A 21669-nucleotide genomic window follows, 5' to 3' on the forward strand; every position below is an offset into this window, starting at 1 on the left:
ATTTTAAGAAACACTTAAATAAGTTTGGAAAACAGAAATACTATTAATAAAAAAATTTATGTCTGTATTCTGTGTATTTTCTAATCAGATTAATAATATCAACTGCTTGTGGAATAAGTGAATTGCCAAACCACGTAATGTGTATTTATTATTTTACCGCTCTAATATATTTATGCTATCTTTCCGTATTTATTGCTTCCACACACAACATATCCTAGCCTTGCTTCTTCAACTACCAGTTCCAAATTTATTATTCCAGCAAGAAAACCTCAATATAAATTATCTTCCCCTCTTAAATATAATCTTAAGTAATAAAATGTAAACACTTTTTAAAAGATTACACCTGAATACCAAACCAATTATAATCTAAACACTAGTCCAAGAAAATCTACAAATACTAGTATAAAAACTTAAAGTAATTAGCAATTTTCCCCCTCGAACTTTGATATGTACTAAATTATGCCCCCTGAACTTTTTTAGCCGTTAAAAACTCTCCCTGAACTATTAAGATTATTAAATTTAAGGACTTTTATCTAATTTTAGTAAAAAAATTCTAACATGGATGAAAGTTCAAGGGACATGATTTAATACATATAAAAGTTTGAGGGGCATAATTTAGTAGATATCAAAGTCTAAGGAGCATGATTTAGTACCTGAAACAGTAAAATTGAATGAAATTAAAAAAAAAAAATCCTTAAATTTAACAATCTCAATAGTTCAAGGAGAATTTTTAACGGTCAAAAAAGTTCAGGAAGCATGATTTACTACATGTCAAAGTTCGTAGGAAAAAATTGCTAACTAGCCAAAAACTTAAAGGATTGACAAGCTTTAATATTAACAATAGACAAGCATTCTATACATTTTTAATAAGTGAGAACATAAAAGTAATATAGCATTCTTTACACAAGGAAAAGGTACGCACTACAAATACCAAAATAAATACTAGATTAAAGTTTTGTTTTTTGAAAAAAGGAAAAGGAAACCCCAGAGAGGATAGTCTTAACTATACACAAGGGTATCAGGAAAAATAATGCAACACCAAGGGCAAAATAAGTCTCCATTATGCATTCTCTTTCTTACCTTCCCATAGTACAATCCAGTCCACGCACGGAAAGATGAAGCCTCTGTAATATTGCAAAGAGAGGTGAAAAACAATAACAAAAAAAAACGAAGACAAACAGAAAATCAGGGTCAGAATGAAAGTGCAATTTTAATAATTCCCTGGCCACATTATGAAAGATTACCTTCCTGATGGAAAAAAGTAAAAAATAAATAAACAGTTTTATAGCAGCAACCAGAAAATACATATTTCCATACAGCATCAGCCAGAAAACATCCCTAGCTCCTCCGCAAAAGCATCAGCTTTCAAAATTCTAGACCGCGTTCAGCGCTATGGTTACGTTAAATATTGCAAGATGACTTTGTCAACCACAGGTTAATATTTTGAAGAAAAACTCATCACACAAACACCTCAGTATCAAGAAAGAATTTTATTGGATTTACAAGCATAAAAAAAATTTACATTGTATATTCAAAACACCCACGTATAGAATTCCTGGGATAACTGGCCCAAGGAGGATGCAAGTATAATGTTTTTCAGATCAAGAAACACAAGGGAAAAGTTTTTGCAATATAAAGTTAAAAAAGGAAGGAACCTGCAAGCTTCAGCAAGAACCTGATTAGCTCTGAGCACACTCGAATGGATGCAAGTTTCCTTCAGTGAACTCATGCACTCGAAAGCGCTCAAGAATTTCAAAACCCCTGGCACCAAAGAATGTTGACATTAGCCATTTGGTAAGAAGATAAATTTAGAAGCAAGCAACTGGAGGGAATAAAAAGTAATAGGGCCACCATGAAAGCAAGTTTGAATCATATGATTACACTGCAGTATTTTACATGGTATGCACAAAATTTCTAACAATGTGCTCTACATGACCAAGTTCTAGTGTGCAATATTATTTTACACATGCATGCAATTTTTGACAGATCATGATGCGATCTTCATGTATGACAAAAACATGATACAAAAGACAAGTTCTGGACAAGAAACCGCCAATCTTCAGTCCAAAAATCAACCAACAAAGAGGAGGAAAATACTTATCATGCTTCTAAAACTTGTGGTCATTAAAAGGTTAGATGTTCAATTACATCAAGCCATAATGTTCTAAGTCTAACTCAAGGTTTCATAAACCAGTATGCTTATCTTTCATTATCTTTTCCACCCATTCAATTTTGAAAGTAAGCCTTGCTCCATGTGCACTAGATGTTTCATAGCTCAAAATCATAATGTAAAAACAATTCAGAAAAAGGACAGAACCTCCACACTTATAGCCACAATTTACTGTGCTTTCATACATAGAAATAATATTCACATACTTCAAGGAAATATATTTATATAAGAGGAGAAAAAGAATGAACTTAATTCTTTTGTTAACAAATTCACAAGCCTTACAGGATTGCATCACGATTGCGGCCTAATCTCCGTTGGTTCCCTTCCATGGCAGCTAAAAAGTCAGCACTTTCTGGCCCTACTGCTCCACTGGCTACAATTGAGGGGACGGAAGCAGTTGGAGTCCAAATCTAGAACAAAACCAGCAAACACTCAGAATGAGCCTAGCAAGTATCCAGCTACTAAAAGAGGAAAGAGTGGGAGGAAAAGTGAGGGGTAGAAAAGGAAAGAATCGATCCCTCCTACAGCAGTTACCTTAATTGTGTTATCAATCCCACTCGTAGCAACAGCACAGTCGAAAGGATGAGGCTGCACACAGTTGACAACTGCATAGAGACATGAAGAAGACCATAAATGGTTAACAAGGACAGAAGGTAAGGGTCCACAGTTTTCTGTAGAAGGGGAAACAAAAACCTGCATTATCTCCATGAAGCATCTTTATTAATCTGCCGGTTTTCTTCTCCCAAATAAACCATCTGCCATCATCACTTCCACTAGCAACATATTCACCTGTAACTCAAATAAAAAAAATTAACAAACTTGCACAGCTTCTTTAAATAGGACATCTACCATCCAAATCACAAGTATCACCGAAAATATTAATAGAGATGCGGATGGGTGTTATAAACTTATAATAGGACAGCTGTCATTTTGGGGGGGAAGACTGGATAGTTAGTAGAAGTAAATAAGTGATGAGATTAATATATGTGAGTGAATTGTGGTGAGCTTGAGCTCTTGTGAGGGCTCCGGGTCCCTCAAAGAACCTGAGTTATCAGTTTCTATATATTTCCTGTATTCCTTTCAATTTCCACAACAGAATCCTTTCTCTGGTCTATTATTTTCCTGTTTTGGTGTTTCCCTGGTTTTTGTTCCATTCAATATGTTTTGCATTGCAACAACCACAATCTGACCAAAATTTACGAGAAATATACATCTCCCTCAACACATACCAGTAAAGAATTAGAATACTGAATGTTAAACACAATCTCACCAACTAAACCACTCAACCTGCAGTACGATCCTTGAAATTAAGAGAACAAATGGACAAAATGAAATTACCTCTTTGACCCAGAAAATTAGCCTGCTTTATGTCAGTCCCCACGTTACAGTGGCCAACATATCTTTGTTTCATATCAATAGCTATCCCAGGCTGCACATATATAGGAAAACAAATATGCACAATTGCAATCAGCAATTAAATGATAAGAATTATAGTTTTTTACCATCAAGTGCTATTACATGGTGTTGCTGGAATATATACATGTATTGTTTTAAGTTAGGAGATCAAGCACAAACCTTTGCAGTTGTAGATTTTCTAATTTCTACAATCATGTTTCAAGTCTCAACAGATGATTCTCCAAACATGTTCCCACAAGTTTGGGGAAAATAGTTAATAAATTTGCTGTAAATTTTAGACGTGTGTTTGGCATACATAAGCATATATAAAGCTACGAACTTCCAAAAAAGTATCGCATCTTCAGAACAAGTGTTTTAGACTTAATTAACTTAAAACAATTAAACTTCCATACATGATATCTGTAACAATAACATAAATCTGAAAACAGCTTGATGCGAGAGAAAATAAGAAACCTGATATGGTGCTCTGTCATTGCAGGATGATGATGAGGGAGATCCACACGAGCCATTTGCACCACCACTTTCCCTAGATGAATCATTTTTTCGATGGATTCTTAAATTTAAACTTCCATGCAGAATATTGGGTTCAACATCATGCTCCTCATCACCTGACATTGATGTGTCAAAGTCCAGTTCCAATTCCTCTTCATAATCAGAATCTTCTCTTTCAGATCTTGGGCTATCATCACTATTAGCCTCTACCCGGTAAAATATGTCACTTAATGAAGGCATTGCTTCACCTCGAGGTTCAGACCTCAAAATTCCTTCATTTTCTTTCTTATTTCTTTCTGCTTCGCCTAGCCAATGCAATAAAAAAGAAATAAGATTTTTTTCCAAGAAGGCCTGCAATTTGCCCCCACAAATATACATCCCCAAAGTTGTCAGCCTAAGTGGGCTCCAGTTCAAAATTGTGCTTGCTAAGAGGTTAAGGAAAAACAGTTAATTCAAGGGAGGCTTTTTTTAATTAAAAGAAAATAATAATCAAAAAATAAAAAAGAAAAGCAGAAATGAAGCACATGCACATCCCTTTATTTTCAAACTAGATATTTATACTCATCCACACCTTTATCCAATTCAGACAGAAAGACACCGGAACATATATATCACTTACGAAAAAGGGAAAAAAATGGAATGAGTTTTTTTGTTGCTCCCTCTCTCTTCAGGATTAATATAATATTCTATCACAGAAATCATTCTTCATAAGCAAAGAGAATACAATGAACTACAAATTCGCATAAGAAAACCGAAGAGGCATGCATGAAATTTGGTCTTGGAAATTGTGACAAGAACAAGTAGACAATAAAATTCAAAGCCTGGCCAACGTGAATAAATATTGTAGCAAACAAATGAACATGAAGACAGATAAAATCAGAAACCTGCAGCAATGTCCTTCTTAACTCTCTCAACTCTTTCTTCTACATCAGAATTAGAAGGAGCCAAATTTTGAGCAGCACAAGCAAAATCTAGAGCTTCTTTATGTCTTCCTAACTGCAAAAAAATAAAATAAAATAAAATAAATCTAAAAGGCAAATAGGTTGTACCAAAACATAACGGGGGTGGCAAGACCAGTGGTCTCTTTCTAAATTTTCAATATTGATTTAAAAAAAAAAGTAATGATATGTCCACCCAAAATATGCACCAAAACATTTCACCTAGTGATGTGGTACTGTTTTTTAAAATAGTGTGTCCCAATTTAGATAAATGTGATTGATTAAAAAACCTGCCACGTCACTGTGTAAGTTTTTAGTGCATATTTTGAGTGCGCATATCTGATAAGCCTCAATACAATTTATTTACTCTAGGAGACTGAGGGAATAGCGGAATAGCTTTGGGCAAGGGGGTTATTTAGTATTCAAGCGTTTTAGTAACTATTCCCTATTTTTGTATTAGTGACTGTTCTAAGTTGAGGGGCTGGGTTGTCTTTTTGTACTATGACTGAACCTTGTAAATATTGTAGGAAAATCTATTCTATTTGTAGCATTATCCTTGTGTAGCTGTAAGTTAGCTATTGTCATTTATTGTTCCATATTTTTAGGGTTAAGAGTTTTATTCTGATATTACAGTACGATTTTCTTTCCCTTTTTAGGGAACCTTGTACATGTTTAATACATGATTTGTTTATTAGAAATAATATATTGAAAATTATTGTACTTTGTCGACTAATATAAAGTTGAGGGATTCATTTTAGCTAGCTTGGAAATAGAATAAACTTGGTCTAAGGAGAGAACAACCCTCTCGAAAGGTTGTACTTTGGAGAGTCTAGCCTCTCAAATGCTAGCTGAATTCCTTGCCACTTTTATCAATAAAATATTTTCCTTGAGGGAATTCATTGTTTGTGTTTAATTTCTAAGATAAAAAGTTTCTAACCAAGAAAGTTCAATCAATTTGGTGAGGTGACTGCAGACATGACGCCTAAGAAATAAGCAGGTGATTCTTCCATTGTTTAGGAAGAAGATTGTGACGCTATGAAAGTTGAAGTTTCTGGAATCAAGGAATTTCTTCATGATTCTGATACACCACCAATTAGGTTGACTTATTCTAGGAGACCTAAGAAACAAACTGTAAATAAAAGCAGTAAATAATAGCATAAAGATTATTAGTTTTTGCTGAGGTGGCAGTCTTATGCATAAGCTGTCAAAATAATTAGTTATTAGTTATTCCTAGGGTGTATATATATTAGTGAGGTTTGTATTTGAAGGGTAAGGAAAAAGATACAAGTTGTAATAGAGTCTTGAACTCAGGGAGACCCCAGGCTTCTCGAACTGCCTGGCACCATTGTAATCTTGTTGGAATTCAATAAAACTTCAATTCTTTCTACACCATTCTTGTACCTGTTCTAGGGTGTATCAAAGTGGTATCAGAGCAGTTCGTCCGGGAAGGAAAGAATGCCCAAGAAACCGGCAAAGACCGACCAAGAATGGGCGGAGGAGTTGTCGGAGATGGAGGAGGTTGTCGATTCTGAGATTGGTGAAGTTAAGGCGGAGGTGGGCTCGGTCCGTGCAGAAATTGGGGATTTCCGAGAGGAGATGCGACAACTCAAGGAGTTGGTCGGACGTCTTTTGGGAAGACAAACGGAGGAGTCGGGCTCGGTCGGAAATCAAGAACGGGGCGTTGACTACCAGACCGCTCGGACGCCGGAAGGAATGGCAAGGATGGGACAGCGGCTGGGACATGAAAAATCGATGATGCCAGAAAGAGAAATCAGTGGTGCCACCTTCGAACATCGCCGGCATGTTCGATTACGCCGTTTGGAGCTGCCAACCTTTGAAGGAGTTGATCCCGATGGATGGGTAATGCGGGCTGAGAAGCATTTTGCACTCCAAAGATTCAACAATGAAGAAATGGTGGAGGCAGCCACCATTAGCTTCGAAGGGAAGGCGTTAACTTGGTTTCGATGGGAGACGCGTCGGAGACCAATCTTGCTTTGGGAAGATCTCAAGTTACTCCTCTTGAATAAATTCCGAAACACTTCAAAAGGATCTTTACATGAACAATTCTTTGAATTTCGGCAATCCGGCACGGTTGATGAATATTGTGAGGGATTCTTGGAGTTGTTGGCACCCTTAGAGGGGGTATCCGATGCCGTGGCTTTGGGTCAATTCCTTTCCGGTCTCAAACGGGGTTTGAAAGAGGAATTGCGATTGTTTGAACCTAGTACGTTGAATAAAGCAATGGAAATGGCAGCCAAGATCGAGAACAAGAACCAATCTTTATTTGGAAATCGCTCTCCTTGGGGCAATTCCAAATACCCGAGCCACCACGAAGATCGCAAGAGCACCGAATTCCCACCAAAGGATAGGAAACCAATGGGCCAATATCGGAGAATGACTGATTCCGAATTGCAAGAGAAGCGACGGAAGGGAATTTGTTATCGGTGTGACAACAAATGGTCACCGGGACATCGATGTGAAAAGAAAGAGCTTAGTGTGATTGTGACCCATGACGATGAGATTGACCGAGGTTGCGAGGAGAACTCAAATTCTATGCAAGAGGAGGATCTTAGTTTAGATAATGCAGAACTGACCGGTGCAGCAGAAGTATCTTTGAATTCAGTCACCGGTGTGACCGCTCCCAAGACCATGAAGATCAAAGGGACCCTCGGCAGCCAAGATGTAATGGTGCTTATTGATTCCGGAGCAACACATAATTTCATTTCCAAGAACCTAGTTGAGCAACACAACTTGCCTTTGACAAAAACTGGGGTTTATGGAGTAACTCTTGGTTCGGGTAAATCAATTAAAGGAGAAAGAATCTGTCGGGAAGTAGTTTTGGAGCTACAATGGTTGACCATTGTAGATGACTTTTTACCTTTTGGGCTGGGATGCACTGATGTGATACTTGGAATCCAGTGGCTAGCAACTTTGGGGACCACCCATGTTAATTGGAATCAACAAACAATGAAGTTTCAGGTTGGGGACCAACCGGTAACAATTAAGGGGGATACTTCCTTGGGCAAAAGCGTGGTAACTTTGAAGTCTTTAGTACAAAATTGTCAAAGGAAACAATCCCAACCAAATGGGGGACCCGATCCAATATGTCCCTCATTGACAACCGTGGAGAAGACCGAACAACCAATTTTTTTGGAGGAGCTTTTGGTGAAGTTTGACCCCGTGTTTCAAACACCACAAGGGTTACCCCCAACACGTGGTCATGAGCATGCCATAAACCTCAAAGAAGGGACCCCACCAGTGAGTGTGCGGCCTTATCGATACCCCCAATTCCAGAAGACCGAGATTGAAAAGAAGACAGCAGAGATGTTACAAGGAGGAATCATACAAGACAGCCAAAGTCCTTTCTCTAGTCCGGTCTTGTTGGTCAAAAAGAAAGATGGAACTTGGAGGTTTTGTGTAGACTACCGGGCACTGAATAGTGCCACCATTCCTGACAAATTTCCTATACCAATCATTGATGAGCTCTTGGATGAACTCCACGGTGCACAAATATTCTCTAAACTCGATCTTAAGTCCGGCTACCACCAAATTCGGGTTAGGGAAGAGGATGTGCCGAAAACTGCTTTCAGGACCCATGAAGGACACTATGAGTTTAAGGTAATGCCGTTCGGTCTCACCAATGCTCCCGCCACCTTTCAATCCCTGATGAATGCCATTTTTTGCCCTTATCTGAGGAAATTTGTGCTGGTTTTTTTCGACGACATTTTGGTATATAGCTCCAGTGACGAAGACCACATTGGACATCTCACCATAGTACTTCAATTACTTCAACAGCACTAGCTTTTCGCAAATCGGAAAAAATGTGAATTTGGGCAGCGCCAAATGACTTATTTGGGCCACATCATCTCGGGTCAAGGAGTGGCAGCCGACCCAAGCAAGGTGGCTGCTATGATAGATTGGCCGGTTCCCCGAAACATCCGCGAGCTTAGAGGGTTCTTGGGTCTCATAGGGTATTACCGTAAATTTGTGGCGGGGTATGCGCAAATAGCTTAGCCATTAACAGATCAACTGAAGAAAGATTGCTTTGGGTGGAACGAAGAGGCAAGTAGAGCATTTCAAGAATTAAAGACAGCCATGAGTACAGTCCCGGTGTTAGCAATGCCCGATTTCTCTCAACCTTTCATTATAGAGACCGATGCTTCGGGATATGGCCTTGGGGCAGTTCTCATGCAAGGATCTCGACCCATAGCTTATTTCAGCCACACTCTTGGTCCCCGAGGAAGACTTAAGTCAATCTATGAAAAAGAACTGATGGCTATTGTGTATGCAGTAAATAAATGGCGACCTTACTTACTCGGTCGACGCTTCATTGTGAGGACTGATCAGCAAAGCCTTAAATTCCTCTTAGAGCAACGGGTGATAGGTAATGAGTACCAGCGTTGGGTAGATAAACTCATGACCTATGAATTTGACATTGTCTACAAATCCGGTGCTAGCAACTTAGTGGCAGACGCCCTGTCTAGAAAACCAGCAGCTATAGCTGAGTTTAATAACCTTCAAACACCTCAATGGCAACACTGGGAGCAACTCCAAACTGAGGTTCAGCAAGATTCTCTCATTCTCGGCATCAAAAGGGATATATCCGAGGGGAAACAACATGTTGGGTTTACGATCGAGCAGGATATTTTGTTGTACAAGGGTAGGATTGTGATCCCCCGAAATTCTTCTTTGATTCCTGTTATCCTAGGAGAATTCCACACCACTCCTATGGGAGGACATTCGGGGGAAATGAAGACATACCAACGATTGAAATCTGAGGTTTTTTGGGTAGGGATGCGAAAAGATGTACTGAAATTCGTCCAAGAATGCGCCATTTGTCAACAACATAAGTACGCAGCCACTACCCCAGCTGGCTTACTGCAGCCCATTGCCTTGCCCGCTCAAGTTTGGGATGATATCTCCATAGATTTCATCGAAGGTCTGCCAAGATCGGAAGGTTGGGATACCATCATGGTAGTAGTGGATCCATTGAGCAAGTACGGCCATTTTGTCACCCTAAAACATCCATTTACAGCCACAACAGTTGCGCAAGTCTTCCTTAAAGAGATAGTCCGACTCCACGGGTTACCCTTGTCCATTATTTCAGACCGTGATCGGATCTTTACTAGCCACTTTTGGAGTGAGTTACACAAATTGCAAGGTACATCCCTCAAGCGTAGCACCGCTTATCATCCACAAACAGACAGCCAAACAGAAGTGGTGAATCGGACTCTTGAGACATACCTCCGTTGCTTTGCTAATGAGAAACCCAAGCAGTGGGCTAAATGGTTGGCTTGGGCAGAATATTGGTATAATACTTCCACTCATTCGAGCACCAAGCTTACCCCATTCCAGGCATTGTATGGTAGGGCTCCCCCACCTTTGATTCGCTATCACGCTAGATCTTCGCATGTGTCCGCAGTTGATACTTTATTAGCTGACCGGGATGCCACCATTGATGACCTACGGATGCAACTCCTTCGAGCTCAGCAGCGAATGAAGCACCAAGCTGACAAGCACAGGCACCATGAGGAATTTCAAGTTGGCGACTTGGTCTACCTCAAGCTTCGACCCTACCGACAGCAATCTTTAGCCAGGCGTCGCTTCGAGAAGCTCGCTGCCAAGTTTTATGGCCCTTTTAAGGTAACAGAAAAGATAGGTGCGGTAGCCTATCGACTGGAGTTACCAGCTTCCTCATCCATCCACCCGGTTTTCCACATCTCGCAGCTGAAAAGAGCACATGGCTCGACTCTTTCATCGCCAACGTTGCCTCCCGTGACACCTGAATTAGAGCTACAAGTTGCACCCGAAGCAGTTCTTCAAGTGCGGCAGTCAGCTAAAAATGGCCTAGATGAGGTAGAGGTCCTCATTAAATGGAAGTCCCTGCCCGAATTTGAAGCTACATGGGAGAGCTTTGACAAGATCAACACAACCTTTCCTGAATTTCACCTTGAGGACAAGGTGAAAGTGCACCCCCGGGGTATTGATACACCACCAATTAGGTTGACTTATTCTAGGAGACCTAAGAAACAAACTGTAAATAAAAGCAGTAAATAATAGCATAAAGATTATTAGTTTTAGCTGAGGTGGCAATCTTATGCATAAGCTGTCAAAATAATTAGTTATTAGTTATTCCTAGGGTGTCTATATATATTAGTGAGGTTTGTATTTGAAGGGTAAGGAAAAAGATACAAGTTGTAATAGAGTCTTGAACTCAGGGAGACCCAGGCTTCTCGAACTGCCTGGCACCATTGTAATCTTGTTGGAATTCAATAAAACTTCAATTCTTTCTACACCATTCTTGTACCTGTTCTAGGGTGTATCAGATTCAATACAAGAGATAGCACAACAGATTCATCAACAAATGCAAGAATCATTCTGAGAAATCTTACAACAACAATTTAAGACTTTCTTGAAAGTCAAGAAATATCAAGAACTGTCCAAGAATCCAAAGAGGATGTTACTGAAGTTGTTGGCAAAAAGGAAAAGGAGGAAAGCAAGGGTCTTGCAACCCCCATGGCACCCAACACAGCGCGGCAATGCTAGAACAGAGACCAACGACCATGTGCATCACTCCTCAGGTTTTCGCCTAAATCGGAGCTTGGGGCGGGGATTTTTTGACATGAACTACCAAGACTTGCAACTCTTAACATGAAAATTGGCTCAAGAAGTTGATGTCGAGTATTGATGGAGAGAATCTGGACAGATTGATACTACAAGAGGAAATATTTTTCTCTTGTCATGGATACGACAACGACGAGAAGATTTGAGGCTGCTTTCATTTCATTTTCAAGGGATGCTCTACTACAGTATCAATGTGAGATTAAAAAGCGAGCCACATTAAGCTGGAAAGAGATGAAAAAATTGGTGTTGAAAGATTTCAAAAACACTTACATAAGGTCCCTTTATGACCAATTTCTGGCAGTCAAGCCAAAGGGTTTTGTGGCTGAATATAATCAAAATTTTAGCAGAATTGCCACATATAAAATTGAGCACAATTTTGCGAAAAAAGCCCACTAGTTTATCGAGAAGAAATGAGAAACATGCTCAATATCATTTGATTGAAAAGGGGAGCTATGGAATACACTATTGTGGTAGTTGAAATAGCGGATTCTCCGGCCACATGCCCAAGTAATGATTATTTTGGAATGTACCAATTGTGTTCAAAACCGCAGGAATAAGGAATCAATAGACATTTCCTGATATATTACTCAAAAAAATCGACATAATACACCTAAACTCACATTAATGTGGAAAATATACTGGATTAGTCAATCCAAATTGGACTTAATTCTCAAGTCATCTATAACTATTTAGTCATAAATATATAGATACATAATTTTTTCTTTCTTTATTTCCTCAATTTTAAATTAAGTTTTATTCTTACTATGTATCGGGGATGAAGGCTTAAATTTAGAGGAAATCGTTGCTTAACATATGTTTTTTAATTTATTAAAAACATTAATGTTAAATTATTTTTACTATATATAGTATTTTGTTAATTATCATTTACTGTATATGTAATATCATACTATTTTATTATTTAAATTATTACCCTATATTTTATATTAATGTTTTTTCTTTATTATTATTTATATTCTTTTTTTAAATTAATATCTAAAGTCATATAAATTACACTTCAAAAACTATATTTATTAACATTTTTATAGAATCGTATTAATTGTATTACTTATTTTTATTCTCATTAATGATTTTGTTTACTATTAATTATATTATCTTATAACATTTTTTGATTCATTTGATTAATAATATATTTTTACATAAATATTTTTTTATTAAATTAATTATAATCATTCATATATTATTATATATTTGTATGACTAAAAGTAATTATATACATTGTTATTGTTCGGTTATGTTTTGTTAAAGTTAAATTTTTTTAGTTATGAAAAAAGTTTGATGTTGTAATAATGTTAAAGATTTATTATCTATCTCAAAAATTCTAATTAAGATTTGAAGATCATGTTGATGAGATAAGTTTTTCTATTCCTCTTTATTAAATCAATTTAGATTTATTAATTTTAGTGTATATTTTACTTTACAGGACTCTTATTTTTCTTATAATATTTTTGTAGGGACTCTTACAATCATTCAAGCAGATTTTATAGAAGCGAGTCTGGAGTAACTGTTTATTGTTTGGTCTACTTTTACACTTTAAGGTTGATTGTAAATTGGCATTGAGCTTTGCTTTCTCTATGTTTACACCGATGTACTATCATTATATGTTTTCACAAGTTTACTTACCAATTTTCCTGAAGTATCTCTATTCCATGACATTTTATGGATTAGTTGTGCATACATTCAGGGTGAATAAGAAACTTAATTTGACGGATTTGTTTTCATCATTTTTGTACTCTCTAATTATTATTTGAATGACAAGTTCATTTTTCAAAAAAAAATAGACTTAATTGTCAAGTCATCCATCGTGTTTAGTCAAAATAACCATTCACTTTGATCAAATCGCTTAATTTCGTTTGTTTGTTACGGTATATGTTTTGTGGCTTCATTTCTGGCAGTCAAGCCAAAGGGTTTCGTGGCTGAATATAATCAAAATTTTGTCCACCTCTTAGCTCCATTAGAAAACATAGCGCCAAAAGTTCAGTTGGGCACATTTTTTAATGGATTAGTCACCAGTAAAGGCTGAATTAAGGGTACAACATCCAAGAAATGCGGATGAAGCGATAGAAATTTCCCTAGAATAGTCAAGAACCATTCAAGAACCATGAGAAGAGGTGTTAAAGACATCCAACACTAAGATATGGAGGGAACTCGATAGCATCAATTGAGGCAAGTACAAGTGACATACAGTTGGAACACAACCATAGGGCTGCCAAAGTGCCACCTAATTCATAGATATTGATTTTTCTACAAAAGATCCTTTGAACAGGGAACCCATTGCAGGGAACTAAATTTGCCAACATTTGACTGGAAATATTCACATGGTGTGGATAATACCGTTGGTAACACAAAAAGAACATTATTCTACCCGCGCAGATGGTGCAGCTGTTGAGGAAAACCCAACTGATCAGGGCAGTTTGCAAGGATAAACAACAATAGATGAATATAGAAGAGCACTCAGGCTTTTTGGAAGGAGTCGATTTTGAGAGGGTATGTTATAAGAAAAAGCACTTGTTCATTGCAAGAAAGGCACATTTGTGCTCTGCCACAGCAACACCTACACAATGGACAGCCACCGCCTGAAGAGAAGAAGACGCCACTGGTCATGCTACAACAACTGATGGGATTTTAGAGTTTGATGATATTCGTTGACAAAGAAACTTGTACGGATAGGGAGCACAATACACCGGGGGTCTTCTACATTCAATGGAAATAGAGGGAAAACCAATATTAAAGGAAAATACAAACTGAAACTTGGTTCATCACCAAGTTCAATAGCAAGTTTTCACCTTGAGAACAAGGTGAAGGTTTTTTTTGGGATATTGACAAGCCTCAATACACTTTGTTTACTCTAGGAGACTAAGAGAATAGCTTTGGCCAGGGGTTATTTTGTATTAAGGTATTTTAGTAATTTTTCCCTATTTTTGTATTAGTGGTTGTTTTAAGTTGAGGGGTTGCATTGTCGTTTTGTACTATGACCGAACCCTAAAAAATATAAGGATAAGAGATTCATTTCAGGTAGCTTGGAAATAGAATAGACTTGGTCTAAATAGAGAACAACCCTCTCCAAAGGTTTATTTTGGAGAATCTTACCTCTCGAATATGCTAGCTGAATTCCTTGCCACTTTTATCCATAAAGTATTTTCTTTGCGGGATTTCATTGTTTGTCTTTGATTTCTATGATAGAAAATTTCTAACCAAGGAAGTTCTATAAATATCATTTCTAAAAAAAAAGACCGTATACTTCCAGTTTTTATCACAAAAACATAAATTCACTAAAGGCGACAAGAGTCAAGGAAAGGTCATCACATATCGCACAATTGTGTGATAAACAATATGAAAAAGAAAAAAAAAAACAGAAAAAACAGAGCCCTCACACTCATATAACTTCAAATAATATCTTGACCCCACAGCAAATTGGAAGATTACTGGACCTCTGTCCCTTAACCTGGAGGACTCCATATTTAGGAGTGTTTTTTTTTTCTTTGGAGAAAGAGAGAAAAGACAGGTTGTACTTTAAACCTAATCGCTCACAATCGATTCCACTCAACTTGAATAAACTTCCAAAAGTGTCCTCAGTTTAGTAGCCAATCTGCTATACATATTGTGTAAAGGAGCTCTTTTCTACTGTCTGTGTTTATCTTCTCAGATTTCTCTTTCTCATAAGTTGGCTGTACTGAGCCAGCAAAATTATAAAATGATTGAGGGGCAAACAACATCCAATTTGTGTGGGTTAAAGAATGCCAGAAGGCTTTCCAAAGCCCAAGTGTTAAAGGGTCAACTAACTTACTATGGGTAAAAAATAATCACCTGTGACAGAGCTTCAGACATGTAGTAATGTGCCCTAAATGAGGAGCCATCAATCTTTCGAGCATTATGACAATCTCTAATCGCCATGTGACCATCATTTTTCCAATTTCGCTGAAAAATATAGTTGCAAGAATCAAAACCTCATTTAAAAATAATAATAAAAAATAAAAAGAATCTTTGAATCACTTCATATAAAATATCAAGAACCTTCAGCAACAACGCAGCACGCATACAGAGACAATCATGCTTCAATGCTGGTCCAATAAATTGACCATATCCATTTAACACGTCATCGCAAGCCTCAATGCCGAAATAGTAATTCATGTCCCCCTCCAAGGATCTTTCAGCAATTTGGAGTAGCTTCTTACACATGTCAAGCTGAAATAACAATGTTAAGATAGGAAAGATCATCTTATAGAACAAATCAACAAAATATATAGGAAAATATACATAAAGACAAAAATATGGGCACCCTTACAGCAGCACTTCTCTCCTTAGAATGACCCTTTAGGCCAACTTCAGATGTCAGTTCACCTCTGTCAAGCCTAGTTGTGAAGCTTGTCAGCTGAGAAACATCTGCAGGGCTATACTGCATAGAACTATCACCTGCTGCAAATTTGCAAGTACCCATCTTATTGTCCTGAACATCCTACTGATACAGGAAGGTAAAGATACCAATAACAAGAAAAGTTACTGGGCCAAATTTCTCACACCAAAAAATACTTCACCAGAAAACCATTGAGCATCAACAACAACCAATACAGTTCAAGCTGCAAGGTATGAAGCCGCAACCAATTGAACTAAGTCCCTAGTAGAGTTCACACATACATGCAAAATGGCTATACAGTAGGGCTGACAATTTTTACGCCATACGATAAAATAACTCAAAAACGATACAAAACAAATGAGTTTGTGTGACACGTTTAATATTGTTTCATACTCGTATCTGAGTTTTCAACACATTTAATAATTGTGTCTTGTCGCGTTGACTTTGTTTCAATTAAGCACCAGTTGTAATAATGAAAAAAAAAAATGTTACTATTTATCTTACTCATGTCATGTCCTGATCATCTTGAAACGTTTAATAATCGTCTCGTGTCATAATTGTGTTGACACAACAACACAAATTAAACTATAGGTTTCATAATTTTGTATATAGTTATGTTTAATTGTGTCAATTACGTGTTGTGCCATATTAAACGTATCATAATCGTGTTATTATGCTGTGTGACATGCTAAAATAATTGTGTTTGTTTTCGACACGTTTCATGATCGAGATGTATTCGTCTTTACTTTAATTGTGTAGTGTCATTATCGTGGCGACACAAACACAAGACGATAACCACAACCCTATCCACCAATAAGAGTAAGTTGACCATCCATTCAACCCTTTCCAAAGATAAGACCCATGTCTTGCTCAATTCAAATCAAATATGTGATAAAAGTATATTGCCATGAAATCATAGAATTATTAATGTCTTTTACATGTAAATCCTTAATCCAGTCTGTCAAAAAGAAAGAACAGCATGTACGAGGCATTCAGGTGCATATACCCAAGGTAGATATACATACCGTGATTTATATCCATCAAATAGACATGCTCTCCACTGTAACTAAGTAGAACCTCTTCTCCATCTGGACTAAACGCAACATGAGTTAAATGCAAGCTTGAATGTGCCTGGAAAAAATATAAAGAAGAAAGGTAGTTTTAAACCCCCAATACTTTTGACTGTACGTCTCAGATCATAGAAAACAGCATTACGAAAATAACCAAAATAACATTTCGAGGTTGTAAAATTGAAGTCATTAAAACAATTACAAGGTTCAAAACTGACATGGTCAGAAAGATGCATGGGACAAAAATAGTCAACACAAGGAGGAGGTGGCATCTTTTTCTGACTTGAAGAGAACGGTGGCAGCATCCTTCTGTCGTACAACCGTGCAAACGCATCACTACAAACATTCAAGAATAAGATATAAGATGAAAAGAAAAGAAAATTCATCGTAAAAGTACGAGAACATTATTTAACTCAAATAAACAAAAATGTACCTCCCACCAACTAGGAGCAAATGAGGCCTGGTGGCACTAATATCGCAAGACTTTAGAGCAAAATTTTGTCTTGGAGGATCAGCTAGAGACCTCTTTGCTCCACACCTCAAGTCAATCTGCAGTTGAGAAATTTATGTAAAATAAGATCTTTAATGTTGGAATCAAATTGGGCAATGGTTCAAGCAGCTTAATCTTTAGGATTGACAAGAGAAATACATTCAAGGGGGTATACTGAAACGCATGCATATCTTCCTACCGATAGTTTCTTTTTTTGAAAAAGAGAAGGAGGCCTTTGTTTAGACTATCCCAGTTTCCATTTCTCTTTTCTTATGTCGTAAACCACATTTTTGTCAATGTCGTAAACCCTCTCCCCAATCATTAAATCACTAACATAGCCATATAAGATGGCCCTTTCCCATCATCCCGTAAATTTGTATTATTAAGTATTCATTCCACCCAGGGTTGTCTCAACAAATTTAGAGGCCTCAGGCAGAAAATTAATTGAAGGCCTTTCAAACTAATAAAAAAGATTAAAATTTAATATTTTAATAAAAAAAGAGTTAGTAAATTTTATTATACTGAAATTTCTCCTACAAATTAAAAGGAAAAATACAAAAAACAAAAGATAAATAACATAATGGTACAATTAAAATATATATATATATATATGTATACATAACATATACAATACAAATTTTTTAATCTTTTGAAATATATTTGTGTAGACATCAATAGGCTGAAGGGAATAAATAAATAACCTTAATAGTAATTATAACTTTATATTTTTATGTTAGTGTTAGTGTTCTTCTCAGAATTATTTTATTCGTAGTTAACTGCAGATAAATTTCTATAGTAACAATTTCTATAAATTATTTAAAATTATTATTTTTAAATCATTAGTAACATAAAATATATAAATATATTATAGGCCTTGCTCAAAGGGAGAGCCTTGGGCCTTGCCCCACCCTAGAGCCAACACTGATTCCACCCATACAATCATAATCACCAATTTTCTATAAAGTTCCCCCATATAATTTAATCACATGCAGCATGTTTCTGATTTTAATAAAATCCTACATCATATTAGCACTTTAACATGTACATTTTGGTAAGTTTCCTACCACAATAAAGAAGGAAGTTCTGTCAGAATTATTATCGCTTCTTTTTATATAATATGCAGATTCCTTCTTCGACAAGTAATAATATCACAATATTGTTCAATAGTTTTGACCATTTTTCAGAAAGCAAGTCAGTTGGACATACCACCCAAACATGAAAGTATTAAAACATGAAGAAAAGTGAGTTCTCAACCACACCATTGATAATGGAAACATCCTCACGATAATATGAACACATAAATTCAATAAATAGATTCATTTACCAAAATATTGCGACATTCTTGATGAGAAGATCCAGCAGGAGGACATGAAGAGCCTTCTCGAAAATCATGTTGCCTCAATGTCCCATCTTCACTTGCGCTCCATACAACGTTAGGGTTTCCAACTTCAACCTGCAATAGAAAGCAGCATTGTCATTGAAACTGAGGCCACAATTAAGTTCCAAGAACCCATCACTCTTTTAAACAGAAAATCTTACAGCCAACTTCTTGACTCTTCTTGTATGACATTGATACGTAGCTGATGGAGCAATAGCACTGTCATCAGCTCCTCTCCCACTTAATCGAGACAAATTAAATAACCGAACCTGCAAGGAAATCAGAAATTACATTTTCAACATTAAAACAAAGTTTAGATGAAGAAAACATCTATCAGTAAGAATTTCTAATTTCAAAACATTACTTCTGCATCTCCCGCTCCAGAAACCACAAGTTCGTCACCAGTCTCAGGAATAAATTTGCTACAAAATATATTTGCACAATGCCCAGTCTCTAAGGAATGCAAAAGGTTCCTGCCAGCATAGCTCCATATATTAATCTGCAGAAAATTGTACAGAACAGAAACATTAATTACACTTTCTAAGCTGAAATATGTCTACTACTTATGCTTACACAGCTACAGAATAGAAAAAGTTTTGAGACAGCAAATATTATTAAAATTAAAGTTATGGTAAAACCTTAGCATTGTTTTAAATTATATTTATTTTGGTAACACGTGTTTCACAACTATAAGTGGGAGAAGATAACTAGATCCATATGCATCGTAATCGAACATATCTCCTACCAAAATCTTTGTTTCAGATAATATATAACAGTATTGTTATTATGTCGCATCAAATCTTTAATTTATTTTCCTCCCATCTTGCTGTAGTCTAATAGGCCTTCAATAAATATAACATGACATGAAAAACAGGAATTCTATGCCTAGTATTCAACTTATGTATTTTACTCTATTTTGTAATAGAATAGTTAGTTATATTCCAGCTGGATCATTAGGATCATAAAAAACTATACTGTGACTGTGAGATTGTAGAGGGTATTGGGGAATTGAAGAATAGGGTTGTGGAGAGAGAGGAAGGTCTCTCAAATTACCTCCAAACTTTGTGCCTGAGTTTTTACCTATAAAATGCAGAAATATCTCTCTTCATCTCTAATGTTCTTTTAGTTCTTTGCTACTGCCATATCTAGATTTAGAGTCCTATCATAACCATGCTAATGTGGCCATCAGTTGTATTGCTTTCCACACTGAATATATTAAGGTACCATACCCGTGTGTCATCTGATCCGGATATCAGAAGTGAACCGCTGGAATTCCAAGCAATAGCATTAACACAACCTTCATGCCCCTGAAGAAAAAAAAACTTTAAGAACAATTTTTCTTCAAGCACAGAATGGTAACTAGATAAATTCTAGAATGCAGGAGCCACATTTTACAACAGACTCAAATTTAGAAATTAAAGTACACTTAATAATTAACTTACAAAAAAAATAATAATTAACTTACGGGAAAAAAGAAAAAAACTTGATAAATATTAATGTCTGACCAACATAAAAGTTAAAACAATCTACTTCTCCCCTCAAGTTGCCTTCGAGCAGAAAGCAAACTATCGATCCCTAAACATCTGCATTCCGAAGTGACGATTTCCCAGTTGATAAATACAACAACTTCGAACTTTTACTATTTCTTAAACTTTTATTTTCTGGAGCATTCTTTTCTAAGCTTAGATATTATTACCTAGACGACTCTGCTACTCAAACTTCCAAAACAGAAAGAAATCTATACCTCTAAATGACAAACTTCATTTTATCACTACAACTTTAGCACAAGAACATGAAAAAGGGGAGGTCAAGAAACATTGTCAACGGTAGGACAGGCACAAAAATGTTAAAGATGAATCCCCATTGGTGGATTATGAATTCATAATGAACTGTCTGTTATCATACTCTTATCCAATTAAAGTTACCAACCTCCAACTCTTTTTCCTGTGAAAGCCTTCGTATCAGTGATGAATGAAGCTGAAAACTGCGATTTGCATCCTACACAAAATTGAAAACGAGCCAAATTGTCTTCATGGAATGACTGAGCAACCTATATAACAATAATAATAATAACAATAACGGAATACTCCCGTAGCAACATGATTTAACACCACACAACTACTAGTCCACCGTAACATATATTAAAGCAACCAATTGAACAATGTAAAATAAATAAATAAACCCAGAACAGCAATCAGAAGTAAATTCATAAACCAACTCATTTAAGCCATTAGGGAAAGAAACCAGTTTACATTTTTCATGCCAGCTTAGTGTGTAGAAAAGAACAGAAAAAAACATCACTGAATATTACTACGTTTAAATTTTTGGTCAAAATATTCAAATTGCATAGCTAATGAATTAAAGTCAAAATAATCCAAGCAACAAAATAGAGTTAAAAGAGAAATAGAAGAGAAAGGGGTGTACTTGAGGGCCATGGAGGTATCGTCTGTGAAGCAAATCGTAGATATTACCGTCGTGAAAAGGCCAGGGTTCCATTGAAAATGAAACTCCAACAAAAATCAAATGAAATCACAGCCCTAACTAGTATGGATTAATAGAAGAGCTTTCGATCCTTCTACACTCTCCTACCCTTCTTCTACCCTTTTCTCTGTCTAGTTTCCTTCTTTTTCCTTTTTTTTTTATAAATAAATAAAATATAACTATATATTTGGTTTCTTGCAAAAAAAAAAAAAAAAAAAAAAACCTATATACCAAACCA

General features: G+C 36.4%; 1 protein-coding gene across 2 annotated transcripts; it reads right to left on the reverse strand.

Moving 5' to 3' along the window:
• Positions 1–818: 818 nt before the first annotated feature.
• LOC115711315 (protein ALTERED SEED GERMINATION 2) lies at positions 819–21661 on the reverse strand. Of its 2 annotated transcripts, none has more exons than XM_030639664.2 (20): positions 21375–21661; positions 20880–20948; positions 20180–20257; positions 19315–19449; positions 19112–19219; positions 18897–19025; positions 17516–17631; positions 17301–17418; positions 17038–17143; positions 15944–16071; positions 15673–15843; positions 15466–15576; positions 4963–5074; positions 4040–4383; positions 3509–3599; positions 2864–2959; positions 2705–2775; positions 2453–2580; positions 1656–1761; positions 819–1124 (listed from the first exon to the last, which is right to left on the reverse strand). In XM_030639664.2, exons 1-19 carry the CDS (start codon positions 21444–21446, stop codon positions 1680–1682), a joined length of 2265 nt encoding a protein of 754 aa, XP_030495524.1. In that variant the 5' UTR covers positions 21447–21661; the 3' UTR covers positions 819–1124; positions 1656–1679. The 2 variants fall into 2 exon arrangements, with proteins under 2 accessions (XP_030495524.1, XP_030495516.1); XM_030639656.2 differs by having other exon boundaries at positions 15944–16074.
• Positions 21662–21669: the final 8 nt, after the last annotated feature.

This window comes from Cannabis sativa, chromosome X (assembly GCF_029168945.1).
Source record: "Cannabis sativa cultivar Pink pepper isolate KNU-18-1 chromosome X, ASM2916894v1, whole genome shotgun sequence".
NCBI lineage: Eukaryota > Viridiplantae > Streptophyta > Magnoliopsida > Rosales > Cannabaceae > Cannabis > Cannabis sativa.

Excerpts from the sequence above, each read along its gene's own strand:
- LOC115711315 (XM_030639656.2), bottom strand. The coding sequence starts at position 21,446 with ATGGAACCCTGGCCTTTTCACGACGGTAATATCTACGATTTGCTTCAC. Across the intron at positions 20,949-21,374 it reads GATACCTCCATGGCCCTCAA|GATGCAAATCGCAGTTTTCA; the intron begins GTACACCCCTTT and ends AATTTTGTGTAG. Across the intron at positions 15,844-15,943 it reads CTAAGGAGAGAAGTGCTGCT|CTTGACATGTGTAAGAAGCT; the intron begins GTAAGGGTGCCC and ends TTGTTATTTCAG.